The 20,315-nt window shown below is 51.1% G+C and overlaps 1 protein-coding gene across 2 annotated transcripts in view; it reads right to left on the bottom strand.

Annotated features, from left to right (window-relative positions):
- LOC147029914 (uncharacterized) overlaps positions 1–8,508 on the bottom strand; it is a 37,831-nt gene extending 29,323 nt beyond the window's left edge. For both annotated transcript variants that reach the window (XM_085873416.1, XM_085873417.1), the window contains exon 1: positions 8,075–8,508. In XM_085873416.1, coding sequence (XP_085729542.1) covers positions 8,075–8,133 — 59 coding nt within the window. In that variant the 5' untranslated portion in view covers positions 8,134–8,508. The remainder of the gene's footprint in view (positions 1–8,074) is intronic.
- Positions 8,509–20,315: the final 11,807 nt, after the last annotated feature.

The raw sequence follows: 20,315 nt of genomic DNA, 5'->3' as shown, positions 1-20,315 counted from the left end.
CCTGCCCCATTAACACCGCACCTCCCTGCCCCATTAACATCACACCTCCCTGCCCCATTAACATCACACCGACCTGCCCCATTACCATCACACCTGCCTGCCCCATTAACATCACACCTCCCTGCCCCATTAACACCGCACCTCCCTGCCCCATTAACATCACACCTCCCTGCCCCATTAACATCACACCGACCTGCCCCATTACCATCACACCTTCCTGCCCCATTTACATCACACCTCCCTGCCCCATTAACATCACACCGACCTGCCCCATTAACATCACACCTACCTGCCCCATTAACATCACACCTACCTGCCCCATTAACATCACACCTCCCTGCCCCATTTAACATCACACCTTCCTGCCCCATTAACATCACACCTACCTGCCCCATTAACATCGCACGTGCCTGCCCCATAAACATCGCCCCTACCTGTCCCATTATCACCACACCTCCCTGCGCCATTTACATCACCACTATCTGTCCCATTAACTTCACACCTCTCTGCCCCATTAACATCACACCTCCCTGCCCCATTTACATCACACCTCCCTGCCCCATTTACATCACCCCTACCTGCCCCATTAACATCACACCTACCTGCCCCATTAACATCACACCTCCCTGCCCCATTTACATCACACCTACCTGCCCCATTTACATCACACCTACCTGCCCCATTTACATCACACCTTCCTGCCCCATTTACATCACCCCTTCCTGCCCCATTTACATCACACCTACCTGCCCCATTAACATCACACCTACCTGCCCCATTTACATCACACCTCCCTGCCCCATTTAACATCACACCTCCCTGCCCCATTTACATCACCCCTCCCTACCCCAGTTACATCACACCTCCCTGCCTCATTTACATCACACCTCCCTGCCCCGTTTACATCACGCCTACCTGCCGCATTTACATCACACCTACCTGCCCCATTTACATCACACCTCCCTGCCCCATTAACATCACACCTCCCTGCCCCATTTACATCACCCCTACCTGCCCCATTTACATCACACCTCCCTGCCCCATTTACATCACACCTTCCTGCCCCATTTACATCACCCCTACCTGCCCCATTAACATCACACCTACCTGCCCCATTAACATCACCCCCCCCTCCCCCATCTACATCACCCCTCCCTACCCCATTTACATCACACCTACCTCCCCCATTTACATCACCCCTCCCTGCCCCATTTACATCACACCTCCCTGCCCCATTTACATCACACCTCCCTGCCCCATTTACATCACCCCTCCCTGCCCCATTTACATCACCCCTACCTGCCCCATTTACATCACACCTACCTGCCCCATTTACATCACACCGTCCTGCCCCATTAACATCGCTCCTCCCTGCCCCATTAACATCACACCTCCCTGCCCCATTAGCGCCGCAACTCCCTGCCCCATTAACATCACACCTACCTGCCCCATTAATATCACACCTGCCTGCCCCATTAACATCACACCGACCTGCCACATTAACATCACACCTACCTGCCCCATTAACATCACACCTACCTGCCCCATTAACATCACACCTCCAAGCCCCATTAACATCACACCTACCTGCCCCATTTACATCACACCTCCCTGCCCCATTTACATCACCCCTCCCTGCCCCATTTACATCACACCGACCTGCCCCATTAACATCACACCTACCTGCCCCATTAACATCACACCGACCTGCCCCATTAACATCACACCGACCTGCCCCATTAACATCACACCGACCTGCCCCATTAACATCACACCGACCTGCCCCATTAACATCACACCTACCTGCCCCATTAACATCACACCGACCTGCCCCATTAACATCACACCGACCTGCCCCATTAACATCACACCGACCTGCCCCATTAACATCACACCTCCCTGCCCCATTAACATCACACCGACCTGCCCCATTAACATCACACCTACCTGCCCCATTAACATCACACCGACCTGCCCCATTAACATCACACCGACCTGCCCCATGAACATCACACCTCCCAGCCCCATTAACATCACACCTCCCAGCCCCATTAACATCACACCTACCTGCCCGATTAACATCACCCCTCCCTGCCCCATTAACATCACACCTCCCTGCCCCATTAACATCACACCTCCCTGCCCCATTAACATCACACCTTCCTGCCCCATTAACATCACACCTCCCTGCCCCATTAACATCACACCTACCTGCCCCATTAACATCACACCTCCCTGCCCCATTAACACCGCACCTCCCTGCCCCATTAACATCACACCTCCCTGCCCCATTAACACCGCACCTCCCTGCCCCATTAACATCACACCTACCTGCCCCATTAACATCACACCTCCCTGCCCCATTAACATCACACCTCCCTGCCCCATTAACATCACACCTCCCTGCCCCATTAACATCACACCGACCTGCCCCATTAACACCGCACCTCCCTGCCCCATTAACATCACACCTCCCTGCCCCATTAACACCGCACCTCCCTGCCCCATTAACATCACACCTCCCTGCCCCATTAACATCACACCGACCTGCCCCATTACCATCACACCTGCCTGCCCCATTAACATCACACCTTCCTGCCCCATTTACATCACACCTCCCTGCCCCATTAACATCACACCGACCTGCCCCATTAACATCACACCTCCCAGCCCCATTAACATCACACCTACCTGCCCCATAAACCTCACACCTCCCAGCCCCATTTACATCACACCTTCCTGCCCCATTTACATCACACCTACCTGCCCCATTAACATCACACCTCCCTGCCCCATTAACATCACACCTCCCTGCCCCATTAACATCACACCTCCCTGCCCCATTTACATCACACCTACCTGCCCCATTAACATCACACCTCCCTGCCCCATTAACATCACACCTCCCTGCCCCATTAACATCACACCTCCCTGCCCCATTAACATCACACCGACCTGCCCCATTAACATCACACCTTCCTGCCCCATTAACATCACACCTCCCTGCCCCATGAACATCACACCGACCTGCCCCATTAACATCACACCTCCCTGCCCCATTAACATCACACCGACCTGCCCCATTAACATCACACCTTCCTGCCCCATTAACATCGCACCTCCCTGCCCCATTAACACCGCACCTCCCTGCCCCATTAACATCACACCTACCTGCCCCATTAACATCACACCTCCCTGCCCCATTAACATCACACCGACCTGCCCCATTAACATCACACCTACCTGCCCCATTAACATCACACCTACCTGCCCCATTAACACCGCACCTCCCTGCCCCATTAACATCACACCTACCTGCCCCATTAACATCACACCTCCCTGCCCCATTAACATCACACCGACCTGCCTCATTAACATCACACCTACCTGCCCCATTAACATCACACCTCCCTGCCCCATTAACATCACACCGACCTGCCCCATTAACATCACACCTTCCTGCCCCATTAACATCGCACCTCCCTGCCCCATTAACATCACACCTCCCTGCCCATTAACACCGCACCTCCCTGCCCCATTAACATCACACCTACCTGCCCCATTAACATCACACCTCCCTGCCCCATTAACATCACACCGACCTGCCCCATTAACATCACACCTACCTGCCCCATTAACATCACACCGACCTGCCCCATTAACATCACACCGACCTGCCCCATTAACATCACACCTACCTGCCCCATTAACATCACACCTACCTGCCCCATTAACATCACACCTCCCTGCCCCATTAACATCACACCGACCTGCCCCATTAACATCACACCTACCTGCCCCATTAACATCACACCGACCTGCCCCATTAACATCACACCGACCTGCCCCATTAACATCACACCTCCCAGCCCCATTAACATCACACCTACCTGCCCCATTAACATCACACCTCCCAGCCCCATTAACATCACACCTACCTGCCCCATTTACATCACACCTCCCTGCCCCATTTACATCACCCCTACCTGCCCCATTTACATCACACCTACCTGCCCCATTAACATCACACCTTCCTGCCCCATTCACATCACACCTCCCTGCCCCATTTACATCACACCTTCCTGCCCCATTTACATCACCCCTACCTGCCCCATTAACATCACCCCTACCTGCCCCATTTACATCACACCTACCTGCCCCATTTACATCACCCCTACCTGCCCCATTTACATCACACCTCCCTGCCCCATTTACATCACACCTTCCTGCCCCATTTACATCACCCCTACCTGCCCCATTAACATCACACCTACCTGCCCCATTAACATCACCCCTCCCTGCCCCATTTACATCACACCTCCCTGCCCCATTTACATCACACCTACCTGCCCCATTTACATCACCCCTCCCTGCCCCATTTACATCACACCTCCCTGCCCCATTTACATCACACCTCCCTGCCCCATTTACATCACACCTCCTTGCCCCATTTACATCACCCCTACCTGCCCCATTTACATCACACCTACCTGCCCCATTTACATCACACCTCCCTGCCCCATTAACATCACACCGACCTGCCCCATTAACATCACACCTTCCTGCCCCATTAACATCGCACCTCCCTGCCCCATTAACATCACACCTCCCTGCCCCATTAACACCACACCTCCCTGCCCCATTAACATCACACCTACCTGCCCCATTAACATCACACCTCCCTGCCCCATTAACATCACACCGACCTGCCCCATTAACATCACACCTACCTGCCCCATTAACATCACACCGACCTGCCCCATTAACATCACACCGACCTGCCCCATTAACATCACACCTACCTGCCCCATTAACATCACACCTACCTGCCCCATTAACATCACACCTCCCTGCCCCATTAACATCACACCGACCTGCCCCATTAACATCACACCTACCTGCCCCATTAACATCACACCGACCTGCCCCATTAACATCACACCGACCTGCCCCATTAACATCACACCTCCCAGCCCCATTAACATCACACCTACCTGCCCCATTAACATCACACCTCCCAGCCCCATTAACATCACACCTCCCTGCCCCATTAACATCGCACCTCCCTGCCCCATTAACATCACACCTCCCTGCCCCATTAACACCACACCTCCCTGCCCCATTAACACCACACCTCCCTGCCCCATTAACATCACACCTACCTGCCCCATTAACATCACACCTCCCTGCCCCATTAACATCACACCTCCCTGCCCCATTAACATCGCACCTCCCTGCCCCATTAACATCACACCTCCCTGCCCCATTAACACCACACCTCCCTGCCCCATTAACATCACACCTACCTGCCCCATTAACATCACACCTCCCTGCCCCATTAACATCACACCGACCTGCCCCATTAACATCACACCTACCTGCCCCATTAACATCACACCGACCTGCCCCATTAACATCACACCGACCTGCCCCATTAACATCACACCTACCTGCCCCATTAACATCACACCTACCTGCCCCATTAACATCACACCTCCCTGCCCCATTAACATCACACCGACCTGCCCCATTAACATCACACCTACCTGCCCCATTAACATCACACCGACCTGCCCCATTAACATCACACCGACCTGCCCCATTAACATCACACCTCCCAGCCCCATTAACATCACACCTACCTGCCCCATTTACATCACACCTCCCTGCCCCATTAACATCACACCGCCCTGCCCCATTAACATCACACCCCCCAGCCCCATTCACATCACACCTACCAGCCCCATTTACATCACACCTTCCTGCCCCATTTACATCACCCCTACCTGCCCCATTAACATCACCCCTACCTGCCCCACTAACATCACCCCGACCTGCCCCATTAACATCACCCCTACCTGCCCCATTTACATCACCCCTACCTGCCCCATTAACATCACACCTTCCTGCCCCATTCACATCACACCTTCCTGCCCCATTTACATCACCCCTACCTGCCCCATTAACATCACCCCTACCTGCCCCATTTACATCACACCTACCTGCCCCATTTACATCACCCCTACCTGCCCCATTTACATCACACCTCCCTGCCCCATTTACATCACACCTTCCTGCCCCATTTACATCACCCCTACCTGCCCCATTAAAATCACACCTACCTGCCCCATTAACATCACACCTACCTGCCCCATTTACATCACACCTCCCTGCCCCATTTACATCACACCTCCCTGCCCCATTTACATCACACCTCCCTGCCCCATTTACATCACACCTTCCTGCCCCATTTACATCACCCCTACCTGCCCCATTTACATCACACCTTCCTGCCCCATTTACATCACCCCTACCTGCCCCATTAACATCACCCCTACCTGCCCCATTTACATCACCCCTACCTGCCCCATTAACATCACCCCTACCTGCCCCATTTACATCACCCCTACCTGCCCCATTAACATCACACCTTCCTGCCCCATTCACATCACACCTTCCTGCCCCATTTACATCACCCCTACCTGCCCCATTAACATCACCCCTGCCTGCCCCATTTACATCACACCTACCTGCCCCATTTACATCACCCCTACCTGCCCCATTTACATCACACCTCCCTGCCCCATTTACATCACACCTTCCTGCCCCATTTACATCACCCCTACCTGCCCCATTAAAATCACACCTACCTGCCCCATTAACATCACACCTACCTGCCCCATTTACATCACACCTCCCTGCCCCATTAACATCACACCTACCTGCCCCATTAACATCACCCCTCCCTGCCCCATTTACATCACACCCCCCTGCCCCATTTACACCACGCCTCCCTGCCCCATTTACATCACACCTTCCTGCCCCATTTACATCACCCCTACCTGCCCCATTAACATCACCCCTACCTGCCCCATTTACATCACACCTCCCTGCCCCATTTACATCACCCCTTCCTGCCCCATTTAAATCACACCTCCCTGCCCCATTTACATCACACCTTCCTGCCCCATTTACATCACCCCTACCTGCCCCATTAAAATCACACCTACCTGCCCCATTAACATCACACCTCCCTGCCCCATTAACATCACACCTCCCTGCCCCATTAACATCACACCTACCTGCCCCATTTACATCACACCTTCCTGCCCCATTTACATCACCCCTACCTGCCCCATTAAAATCACACCTACCTGCCACATTTACATCACACCTCCCTGCCCCATTAACATCACACCTACCTGCCCCATTGACATCACCCCTCCCTGCCCCATTTACATCACACCTCCCTGCCCCATTTACATCACACCTCCCTGCCCCATTTACATCACACCTCCCTGCCCCATTTACATCACCCCTCCCTGCCCCATTTACATCACCCCTACCTGCCCCATTTACATCACACCTACCTGCCCCATTTACATCACCCCTACCTGCCCCATTAACATCACACCTTCCTGCCCCATTAACACCACACCTTCCTGCCCCATTAACATCACACCTACCTGCCCCATTAACATCACACCTTCCTGCCCCATTAACATCACACCTACCTGCCCCATTAACATCACACCTACGTGCCCCATAAACATCACACCTACCTGCCCCATTAACATCACACCTACCTGCCCCATAAACATCACCCCTACCTGCCCCATTAACACCACACCTCCCTGCCCCATTTACATCACCCCTACCTGCCCCATTAACATCACACCTCCCTGCCCCATTAACATCACACCTACCTGCCCCATTAACATCACACCTCCCTGCCCCATTAACATCACCCCCACCTGCCCCATAAACATCACACCTACCTGCCCCCTTAACATCACAAATTTCCATGTTTTTACCTGGACAACAATCAAGGATATCGAATATTTAATAAAACTACATTCTATTTTCCTGCAACAATTTCAATTTATTGACTTTCATCATCTTTTGTGTTTTCTTTGTTTTTGCTCATTTATTGACTTGATATTAAAAAACAAAATGTCTGACGAGGTGGAGGAAAATGTTTCGTTTCTGATTCGAGATTCATTCACCTGTTGATCACAAACAATGAATAATCGATTAACCACAATCCCCAAACATGAGGAGAGTTTTCACTTACCTTTCTGAATTAAAGTAAGAACGGAAAACCGTTATAATCTTCTTCACAAACCGAGACATTTTCCCAACTCTTCGAGGGCTCGTGAAACGTAAACGAACCGTCAAACCGTCCTCACGAAATGACGTCACAATGTCCTTGTTTCGTGGGTTCCAAACGGACGCACTGTCACCATGGCGACGTGGAGTTTGTGTTATTCAAATTGTTTAATATCATATTTTCATCCTCGTCCACGTCCGTGAAATCAGAAAATCCATAATTTACCTCATCTTGCTGAACATGTGTTGTTTGGATCGTTCTCCCAATGTTACAAACATATCCGGCAACGAAAGAATAAAAATAAATTATTAAAAGGCAAATATTTAAATAAGTTCATTTCATTGGAAATGAGAAAATTATTTTATTGTAAATTGTAAAAGGTTCTTGATCATTTCCTGGATTAGTGTTCACATCTCGCTGTTGGAACATCTTCGTCATTCAAAACACCTCGTTGTGCTGGAAACCATGGCGACAGGAATACTCTGCTGTGATTGGTGGAGACTTGTCATACCCTCCCCCACCTGGAGGCGACGCCACACGATACACATTCACATTGAGAATTTGCAGGACCCCCCAACCCCTCTGAAGACTACCCTCAAAGATTAAAACTCCCCTTTCATGAATTGGGGTCACAATGATGATCTGTGGTAAGTGTGGATGTAATGGGCGCAGAACTGGAGAAGGAGAAGTGCAAAAAACAAACACACGAACAAACACACAAACATCCGACCGTGAATTGTCGTGAGGCTTCATGAGTTTTTTTAATGTTTTTTTTGCCTCCACTGAGCTGTCGGTTGCGATACACCGCCCAAGTTAATGTATGCATCAGAACAACGTGTTGAATGCTCAAAACAAGTCTCTCATCGGACAGGTACTCTGCGCTTACAAATACAAACAATGATTTATACATAAAATTCAGGTTTATATGTGAGTGGGCTTCCATCGATTTAAAATGTTGCCATGGTAACTGTGAGATATTGTCTTTGATTCCAAACCGAAGTCGTGCTGCGGATCTCGCGAGATCAACCCGATCCAGATTAATCCGCAGGAACTATTTTACATGGCAGGGTGGCGTCTCGTTGTTATGGTAATTTTAGTCATGGATCCCGACTCTCGATTCACAAATGAGCGTCCTTGGTTACAAGAAATGTCACATCGCCAGTGGAGGATGTGGTTTAATCCGTCGTGCGAGCGTGGTGCACGGGGTTACCGTGCAGGGGTGCTGTATCGTGGAAGGTTTGGCCTCGCCGGGCACGTTGTATCGTGTGTGTTATTAAAGTTGATTTCAATCTCACCAAGACTGGTGTTTGGCCTCGGTGCTCCGTTGGGGATTCCCTTTAACCATCGTGGCGTGGTGGCAGCGTCGGGATACGATTCCACGCACTCTTCACCCCGGAGACCGCGATCGGCAGAACGTCCCTGTTCCGAGAGCCATCTTCGAACCCCAATCGCACCTCACAAGAAGGTGAGTGGCCCACCAGCTCACTCTGTAGCTGTGTCATCAACATCGTCTGGACAACGTGCCCGTCGTCAAAATGGCCACCACACACCGCGCACCGAAGCAGTGGTTACTTAGCAAGAGTGAAACGGTGAACTCGTTTGAAAATTGGAGACAATTTGCTTTATATTTTATCACTCGATCCCAACTTTGCTCCCTTCCTCACTGAGGGCGTCACCTGGGAGAAGGAGAGCAGAGCGTTCCCTCTTCGTGGACGTGTGGATGATGGTGAGGATGTCCCCGTTGTGCAGCGTCACACTGTCCAACAGGAGGTCACCGTACTGGAACTTACACTGGGTCAGATTGCAAACTACTGCCCTGTGATATCCCACAACACCACAGTCCGAAACTCCTCCTCTGTAGTCAACATATGGCAATCGATTCGACAACATTTTGGATTCCCGTCGACAGGCGCACACTTCATTGACTTTCCAGCGATACGCCATAACCCCGAAGAGCGCCATGAAGACTTATACCAACGCCTGATGGAGTTTGTGGAGGATAACTTGCTTCGACAAGATGGCGGCATCTTCCACAATAACCAGTTGATCACTGAAGATGAGGAGTTATCCCCCTCGTTGGAGAACTCTATTGTGCTCACATGGCTTCGCCTTGTCCACAGTGGACTCCCCGAACTCGTCAAACAACGCTATGGAACTGAACTCAGGTCCCGCACTTTAGCCTCCATCAAACCGGAGATATCCCAGGCGCTTGACTCACTATTAGATGAGCTCCATGCTGCTGAAGATACAACGTCCTTGTGCACTTCAACGTCTCGACCACAGGTCCCCCGCCCGGCATCGTTCCCATCATAGTCAAAACCTCGTCAAGTCTTTTCGGGGACTCGTTCCTACAACCTTACGAAGTCCTGTCCCTTCAGCAAACAAGTACGCTGCACTGATTACGGTCATTTCCTCAGTGAGTGTCCTTTCCTCCCCGAACGAGATCGTCAGTACATCGCCAGAGCACGCCATGTGGCTGACATAACTGAAGAGTCAGACGACGAGTCTGGAGACATAACATATGCCCATATGGACAAGGTAGTTAATAATAACATAGACTATACAGAACCGTCCACTATCTCGTGTGTCCAGACTCGCCAGTCTCCATATCTTGACACCTTCCACGGCCACCACACAACCCGAGTTACCATCGACAGTGGGGCCACGGGTAACCTGATTCGTGAGACAACTGTAAGGAGGTTTGGAGCCAAGATTCAGAAGAGTGCACAGTCCGCTCGTCAGGCTGATGGGTCTTCCCCTCTTCAAGTGGTTGGTGAGACCAGACTGACACTGATCCGTGACAGAAGGGAATTTCAGTTTGAGGGCCTGGTTGTCGAAAATCTTGACATAAAGGTACCACCAGGAACACCACCACCAGGAACGTTTATGGTTCTCAGGAAGGGAGCCTTAATCGCCATGCAGTATGCCGAGCTCGTGTCGGACGTGCCCCACCCCACACAACTACTCTGTGGCCCGGTGAGTTTATCGAAATGGTCCTTCCATGGGACATGTCGAGTATCGACTCAGCGTTCGCACTCGAACCTCGCACGGATGCCCCCAGTGCGAGGTCACTGCGACCCATTGAGTACTGGCCCCCACCGAGTGTCATCCGTAGCATCAGTGGGAAGGTTCAGATCCCCAATTTAACTAACGAACCACGAGTTCTCAAACGACATGAGCGATTTTGCCAAATTCGCCCTGTATACATACCCGAAGAACACCCAGATGACTATACTGAGACCAGCCCCCCCAAATTAAAACGCACACTCACTTCACTCTCAGGACACTCTTCGACTGTCACCCTCAACCCTGACAACATGTTCGTTCCTGACACACGATCAAAGTTTTGTGCCCTTCTTCAAGAGTATGATGAAGTGTTTGACCCAATGTTCCAAGGCTACAATGGTGCTGCAGGCCCCTTTGAGGCTGTTGTTAACATGGGCCCCGTTCAGCCTCCACAACGCAAATGCCATCTACCACAGTATGCGCAAGATAAACTGTGTGAACTACAACACAAATTTGATGAACTAGAAAAGCTTGGAGTCTTTGCTCGCCCTGAGGACATGGGGATTACTGTGGAATAACTGAATCTTTCATTCTTGATCAAGAAGCCCAGTGGCGGGTTCCGCTTAGTCACAGCCTTTGCTGATGTGGGCCGACACAGCAAGCCCCAACCTTCTCTTCTGCCAAACGTAGATTCCATCCTCCGCAAAATTGCTCAGTGGAAGTATCTAATTACTACCGACCTTACGAGTGCCTTCTACCAAATCCCATTATCTCGCTGGTCAATGAAGTACTGCGGTGTAGCCACACCCTTCCGGGGAATACGTGTGTATACCAGATCCGCTATGGGTATGCCTGGATCAGAGACGGCACTCGAAGAACTCATGTGTCGCGTCCTTGGTGATCTCTTGGAGAAGGGGACCGTCGCCAAACTCGCTGACAACCTCTATTGTGGTCGTGACACATTGGACGAACTTCTCCAGAACTGGAGAATGGTGTTGCAGGCTCTGCGTAAATGTTGACTTCACCTCTCTGCTACGAAGACAGTTGTATGTCCAAAGAGCACCACCATCTTCGGATGGATCTGGTCTAATGGTCCGATCCAGGCCAGCCCACACCGTGTGGCTACACTCTCTCCTTGTTCGGCTCCTGAGAAGGTCAGGGGAATGAGATCCTTTATCGGGGCATATGAGGTTCTCGCTCGTGTTATCCCCAACTGCTCCGCTCTCTTATCCCCCTTGGATTATGTTGTGGCTGGGTGCCAATCACTGGACTAAGTTGTGTGGACTGATGAGTTACATTCTGCCTTCCACAGAGCCCAAGCTGCTCTTTCGTCAGCTCGTACAATTACTCTTCCTCGTCCAAGTGATCTGCTATGGATCGTGACGGATGGTTCTGTCAAAAAATACACCATTGGATCAACTCTGTACATCACTCGCAATGGAAGACCTCACCGCGGGTTTTTTTAGCGCAAAGTTACGCGGACGCCAACCTTCCTGGTTGCCATGTGAAGTGGAGGCCCTTTCATTGCTGTATCAGTAAAACACTTCAGTTCCTTCATTATCCTATCTGAACATCAGGCATCCATCCTCACCGATAGCAAGCCGTGCGTCCAAGCGTATGAGAAGCTCTGTCGTGGCGAGTTTTCAGCGAGCCCTCGTCTATCCACATATCCATGGATAGCAGTTCAGGCAGAGTGCGCAGACTTAAGGCGGACTCATGCCCAACTGATTCAGGGCACCCGTCCATCGAAGAAAACAACCGACATCAAGGATGTCAAATGTTACCTCCAGGTTGCGTCACTTTCCAAAGATGGCCTAGTTGTAGTCCGTCGGGACAACCCCTTGTCCTCGGCATGTGAGTGCATTATTGTCCCACGTCAGGTAGTCAATGGCTTTCTAACAGCATTACACATTTAACTGGATCACCCGAGTCGTCATCAACTCAGTTCTGTGATTCACCGCTATTTTTATGCTCTTGACTTGGACAGAGCAATCGATCAGGTAACCTCGAGGTGTTAACAGTGTGCTGCATTGCTCAACATTCCTCATACCATTACCAAGCAGTCCAATGGAGAACTCCCTGGTGCTGTTGGTGTATCCTTCGCAGTGGATATCATCAAACGCAATCACCAGCGAGTTCTTATATTGCGAGAATGTTCCACTTCCTACACGACATCGTGCATTGTGGAGAATGAACAACACATCACTCTCCACAACAACTTGATCCGCTTATGCATTGAGCTCCGGCCATTGGATGGACCACTTGCTGTCATCCGCACCGATCCGGCTCCCGGCTTCACACGTCTGGTCCACAATGAGCTTCTTAAACGTCACCGGATGTGCATCGAGATTGGTCGCATTAAAAATCCCAACAAGAATCCCATCGCCGAGAAGGAAGTTCGTGAATGTGAAGACGAACTTCTACGACAGGAGCCGTTTGGAGGAGACAGGAGTAACTCCACTAACCCTCGCACTGGCCACCGCCAGTATGAACTCACGAGTTCGTGCACGAGGACTCTCGGCCCAAGAGATGTGGTGCCCGCGGGATCAGTTCACCAATCAACAAATCCCTTTCTCGGACTTACAAATAATACAAGCCCAACACCATCTTGGTTCCATTAACCACCCCCATAGTGAGAAGTTGAAGGCACCCATGGGGTCCGTCAAGCCCAATGTGTCAGTGGAAGTCGGTGATTTGATCTATTTGTACTTTGATCGTAACAAGTCATGCGCAATAAACCGCTACCTCGTCTCTGCCATCGGTGGACAATGGTGCAACATACGTAAATTTGTGGGGTCCCAATTGAGGAGTGTAGCTTATCAGGTGAAAAAGTCCGGTTCCTACAAAGTCCCAGGCTACTGGAAGGATATGCTCCCACTTCCTCGCAATCGGGGATATGGTGTTGCACAACAAACCGCGGACGTATGCCTCCAACCAGCAACAAAACCACCAGACCCCCCATTCATCCCTTATGAGCTGTCTTCACCTGCCGACAGTGCTGAATCCTTCCCAATCCCTAGTAGACAGGAACCAGATCTAGGTTCGGATGCATCCCCGAGGCTTGACACCTGTAGACCTGGTTACTCCAAAGCCATCGGCGACACCTGGGAGGAACATCCAACGGTGTGCCCAACCGTCTGGACACCAAGACGCTCCAACCGTGTACGTTACCAGCCCAAACACTTCAAGGATTTTATTTTGGATGCTTGGAGTCATATTGTGGTCACAATGCTTGCAGAAACTGTCATGGGGCAGAATAATCCCCGAGACCGGAGGGCAGTCTACCCGGTGATGGTCTCAGTATATCTGACTGACTGGTACATGATTTATATGACCTCCTCCAGGTTAAGTGACCATTATCCTTGTTTAACTTTGTGTACTCTGCCTCAGTATTTGAAGCCATGTACTGTCACCTACTTTCTTCATTTATAACACCAAGCATGAGAAGAGATAAATGACCTCGTAAAAAAAGGGGGGGGGGGAAGTGGTTACGCCAGTAGAGTACGTGGTTTAATCCGTTGTGCAGGGGTGCTGTATTGTGGAATGTTTGGCCAAGCCGGGCACGTTGTATCGTGTGTTATTAAAGGTGATTTCAACCTCACGAAGACTGGTGTTTGGCCTCGGTGCTCCATTGGGGATTCTGTTTAACCCATGTGGCGCATGGTGTTTTCAAGAGTTTTGTTGTGGTTGGGGTGGTGGATTTGGATTGGGATTTATATTATTTACATTAAGATCAACATATTTTAACTTTACTCAAAGCATGGTTTTTAATGGTGGTGTAAATAGAAGCTCGATGTGTGTTTCCTACTCGCTTCGTGTTTGTACATGACGTCACATCAAGGGGAAAATCTGCTGGAGCAGAAGCCCTCTCCCTCTCCCTCTCCCTCTCCCATCTCCGTCTCCTTCCCCTTCACCTTCCCCCTCTCCCTCTCCCTCTCCCGTCTCCCTCTCCTTCAACTTCTCCTTCACCTTCTCCCTCACCCTCTCCGTCTCCCTCTCCCTCTCCTTCTCCGTCTCCCTCTCCCTCTCCTTCTCCGTGTCCCTCTCCCTCACCTTCTCCCACCCCCTCACCCTCTCCGTCTCCCTCTCCCTCTCCGTCTCCTTCTCCGTCTCCCTCTCCCTCACCTTCTCCCACTCCCTCACCCTCTCCGTCTCCTTCTCCGTCTCCCTCTCCCTCACCTTCTCCCACTCCCTCACCCTCTCCGTCTCCCTCTCCCTCTCCCTCTTCGTCTCCGTCTCCCTCACCCTCTCCCTCTCCCCTCTCCCCTCACCCCTCCCCCTTCCTCCTGCCTTTCCCCTCTCCCCTCTCCGCTCCTCCCCTTCTCCCTTCTCCCCTCTTCCCACTCCCCTCTCCCTTCTCTCCTCTCCCCTCCTCCCCTCTCCCCTTCTCCCTTCTCCCCTCTCTCCTCTCCCCACTCCCCTTTCCTCTCTCCCTTCTCCCTTCTCCCTTTTGTTGGTGAGTTGTGCATGGGAGTGGCATCATGGCGGCTCTGTGAGTGTCGCTGTGAGTACTGTGTCGTGTTGGTGTTTTTCCTCTCCCCTTTTCGCTCCCCTTGTATCCTTGTTTGTGTGTGTGAAGTTTTCCCCTGTGTTTCCTTTCTTTGTTGAGACAGGAGAGAGAAAGAGAGCGTGCACAGTAAGTGTTTCTCAGGCCTGTTCAAGACGTCCTGGTTTTTGGGCCTGTTTTTATCCCCCGCCGCGTGGCGAAAGGGGGATATTGTTGTCACCCGGGTCGTCCGTCCGTCCGTCCATCCAGCTGGCTGGGCGTCAACATTTATAGCTGTGAGTGCGATAACTCATAACTGTTCGCCATATCGATTTGAAATTTGGGTCACACATGTACCACCTGAAAAGGAAGAACCCTATTGATTTTGGGCGTGGCCGGATCCAAGATGGCCGACTGGGGCGGCCATCTTGAAAAAAATGTTTCAATGTCGGGGGATTCCCCATCTCTGATGAGTATATTTTTACTTGCTGTGTTTCTCCATTTTGCCTTTTTCTTCGTGAAATACTTCGTTCATATTAATCTTTTGTTTCCCTCCATTTGCTAGTTTTGCTTGTGGTTTCTTGATCCTTCAATTTACTTTGTATTGTTTTACATTTTAACGAACGTACATTTGCATCATCGTGTGTATGAGGAACTCACTCCAAAGTACGGGGTCATAGTTTGTCCACCCGACGGAGTGAGTGTTGATGATGCCGTAATGGGTTTCCGAGAGCTCATCGGGCTCGAAAATATTCTCGCAGCGTCGACGATGAATCAACGTGTTGTGATATTTTTGTCTGAAGAGCGGCGATACGTTGCTCAGAGGGTTGAAACCGGCTTGTCTCTCCCGCCGGATCTTTTTGTTTCTGAAAGTCCTTTGGACACACCTGCTGTTAAAATTAATATATTGTGACGGCTGTGGAAATTCGCAATACACCATAAAGGGTCATTAGATCAGTTATGACGCAAAGTTTATGTGCAGATAGTTCCCCACCGTTGTTTAAAGGGAATTCGTGTGATTCACCGGGCTGTGACTCTTTGAGATAGCCGTTTTTCTTTTCTATCGTTATTTTGAACAAACCTCCACGCAAGCAACAAGCAGCGTTGAAAACCGTCGAACGAAAAAGGGAACCAAAAGAGTTCCGATGGGCGCGCGGATTTTTCCCGCCTATTTTTCCCCGCGCTTGGTGTGAAGGAATGGGGGAGGGCAGCTCGCCGCCGATTGGTGGATGAACAGCGTGAGGCAGTCGGGGTGAGGGAACGCCCCTTTTCGGGAACCTTCTCGAAGGGAGGTGGAGCCTAAAACGGGGAGGAGCGAAGGGAGGAGCGAAGGGCGGAGCCCCGCGCTATATAAGGCGGACCACACGCGGGGCTCGCTCTCTCTGTCGGGGTCGAGTGCTCCTCTCTCTTGGTGGCCAGGGTCGAGCTCGCTCTCTCTCTCTGTCGGGGTCGAGTGCTCCTCTCTCTTGGTGGCCATGGTCGAGCTCGCTCGCTCTCTCTCTCTCTCTCTCTCTCTCTCTCTCTCTCTCTCTCTCTCTCTCTCTCTCTCTCTCTCTCTCTCTCTCTCTCTCTCTCTCTCTCTCTCTCTCTCTCTCTCTCTCTCTCTGTCAGGGTCGAGTGCTCCTCTCTCTTGGTGGCCAGGGTCGAGCTCGCTTTCTCTCTCTTGGTGGGCAGGGTCGAGCTCGATCTCTCTCTCTCTCTGTCTCTGTCTCTGTCTCTGTCTCTGTCTCTCTCTCTCTGTCTGGGTCGTCGACGTCACTCTCTCTGGTCCATGAGCTCTCTGTCTGGGTCGTCGACATCATTCTTTCTCTGGCCTGAAGCGCCTTCTGCCCTTCCTTCTTTCTGTGTTTGGTCGTGGGTCGTGAAAGCACCAGCAGCAATGCCGGAGAGAGCTCGCTGACCACGCCAGGGGCCTGAGGTCAGGCGCGGCTACGCAAGGCCGTGGGGAGTCGACGTCGCGACCTGCCCACAGTCGCGCCACGAGGGCGCGGGTAAGACCCTTTGGTCTCACGGGACCCGTTCGGTCCGCCAGGTCCCGTGCCATAAAGGTTTACGAACCCCATCTTCCTCCCTGCCGATGGGGAGGGTTTTTTTCTTTGCTTTTGTATGACTGCTGTGGCGCCGTGTCCCCATAAGTAGACCTGTGTAAGTGACTGTACATTGCTCGTATTCGGTGGTAACGCTTGCTATTTGTTTCTTGTACATTGCATGACTGCCTTGCTTCTGAATACGTGTGTGTTACAAATGTCCTTGTGTGAAATGTGTCCCGTTCGTCCTCTTTTTCCCTTTTGAAAGTGCCATATTGAATCGCGGAATAAATTAATAGTTTGTTTTGAACACCCGGTAAACAGCCTGCTCAAAGGCTGTCCTCAAAGCCTGCTCTTCTGCTCTTGCTCACCCTCTCTCTGTTCTATTCACCCTCTCATTTTCCCAAGGTCATCTGCCATCTGCTTGGAAATCTGCTAACATCACTGCCCTGCATAAAAAAGGTGCAAAAACAGATCCCTGTAACTACAGACCAATCAGCCTTCTCCCAATCATCAGCAAGGTTATGGAATCCATCATTGCTTCAGACATGAAATCCTTCCTCTTCTCCAATGGCTTGATTTCCAATCATCAATTTGGTTTCAGACCAGGTCACTCTACCCTGGATATGCTGCTACTGCTCTCCCATCAATGGATGGAGGTCCTCAATGCCAGACAGGAAATCCGAGCCGTATCCCTGGACATATCACGTGCTTTTGACACAGTCTGGCACCCTGCCCTACTCACCAAACTCTCTTCCCATGGTATTCAAGGCCATCTCCACTCATGGCTCGCAGACTTCCTCTCCTGTCGCAGTCAACGTGTGGCCCTAAATGGAGTTCTTTCATCCCCTCTTCCTGTGCAGGCTGGAGTTCCTCAAGGTAGCGTTCTGGGCCCTGTTCTTTTTCTGGTTTTCATCAATGATCTCTCGGACTCTCTGGAAAATCCTCTATTTCTCTTTGCCGACGACTCCACCCTCTGCCGTACCATCTGTCATCCCTCAGACCGGCAAGCAGCAGCTTCTTCGCTCACTGCAGATCTGGATAAAATCACAAACTGGTCCAACACGTGGAACATGTCTTTCAATCCACACAAATCTCACACTCTCACTATGTCTCTTCGAAAGGACCGTTTACAAAACCCCCCATCCACTTTCTCAACAATCCTCTGGAAGAAGTCTTTTCTTTCAAGCTTCTGGGTCTCACTATCTGCCATGACCTTTCCTGGGAAAGTCACATTTCCAACCTTGCCTCAAAAGCCAGTCGCCGACTGGGAATCCTCCGTCGTGCAAAGTCCTTCCTCGGCCCTCTTGAGCTCCTGACTACTTACAAAGCTTTTGTCCGTAGCCTGATGGAGTACTGCTCTCCCCTCTGGGCTGGTGCTCCTGCCTCCCACCTTTCTCGACTTCACGCTGTCGAAACCAGGGCTTTTAAGATCATTGGCATCTCCCGCAATGAAGCTGAGTCTTTGGGCCTCTCACTCAATCACCGCAGGTTGGTCGGTGGTCTTTCTGTCTTCTACCAACTCCTCTCCAGCCTTGCCCCCCCTGCTCTCTCTGCGATTTGTCCCAACCACATTTCCACAGGGCGCTCAAGGTCCGCCAACAACCCCCTTCTGGTAAAACTACCAAAATCACGAATCACTGCTCATCTTCACTCTTTCATTCCTCTTTTTTCCCGCCTTTGGAATAAACTTCCTCACTCTATTCTTTCCCATTCTTCCCTCCAGGCTTTCAAAACAGCTGTTCACCACCACCTCTTATCTTCCCCCATCCAAATCCTCGATCTTTTCTACCCCCGATAATCCACCCAAGCCCACTTCCTTCAATTCTCCTGCTTTCCTTCCTGAAAGTCCCTGTAATGTCCATCTTCTCCTCGCCATGTTCCCCGTCCCATCCCCATCCCTCTCCCTTCCACAGTTCACCTGTGTCTGTTCCCCAATGTTTTGTCCCTTCCACTCCCACCCCTCTTGTCTCATGCCTCCTTGCTGTGAGTTGTGTGTTAGCTCTCATACGAGCCTCGACCAAGGTATACAAAAAAAAAAAAATAAAAATAAAAAAAAAAAAACAGAATCACATCCGTCGGGGTCGGCGATAACACCGCTCGGTTATCACTGCAGCACGGAACGGACCGCTTAAGCGGTTCGTGTCCTCGGCCGACCTGCGGCGTGGTACAATCGCCCGGTCGACTACTCGCGCAGGTACTTAGGTTGGTCGAATTTGGCGAGCAACCCTATCCTGCGTGGGTGGGCAATTGGCACGATCGTGGTGAGGTTAAACGCCCACCCGTGACTAGCTCGTGGCGGTAGTTCCAAGGAGGGTCACGACTGAATTGTCTGTCCAGTGGGCGACGCGGCTGCCATTAGAGGTACGCGGCCGCTCGCATGCCGGACGGGCCAGAATTCGTAACAATATCAAATATTCCACCTTTCTTTAAAAGCGAAGATATTATCTCTGCTTTAAGTAATTTTGGGACGGTTGTATCACGCATTTCCATGATCCCATTATGTTTGTGTTCTGGCATTTCGGTTCGACACATTATGTTGTTCCGACGCCACTGTTATATTGTTTTGAAGAATGGTGTACGGTCACTTAGTACTGCTGTGACTCTTAAATATAAAGATCGTAACCACCGAGTTTATATTGCCAATGAAGTAATGACATGCTTTATTTGTGGTGAGCATGGACAT

The sequence above is a fragment of the Eptatretus burgeri genome, chromosome 3 (assembly GCF_056783735.1).
Source record: "Eptatretus burgeri isolate ZD-2024b chromosome 3, Ebu_testis_v1, whole genome shotgun sequence".
Taxonomy (NCBI): Eukaryota; Metazoa; Chordata; class Myxini; order Myxiniformes; family Myxinidae; genus Eptatretus; species Eptatretus burgeri.
Note: the sequence above shows the minus strand (reverse complement) of the source record. Positions and strands in the feature narration are given on the sequence as shown.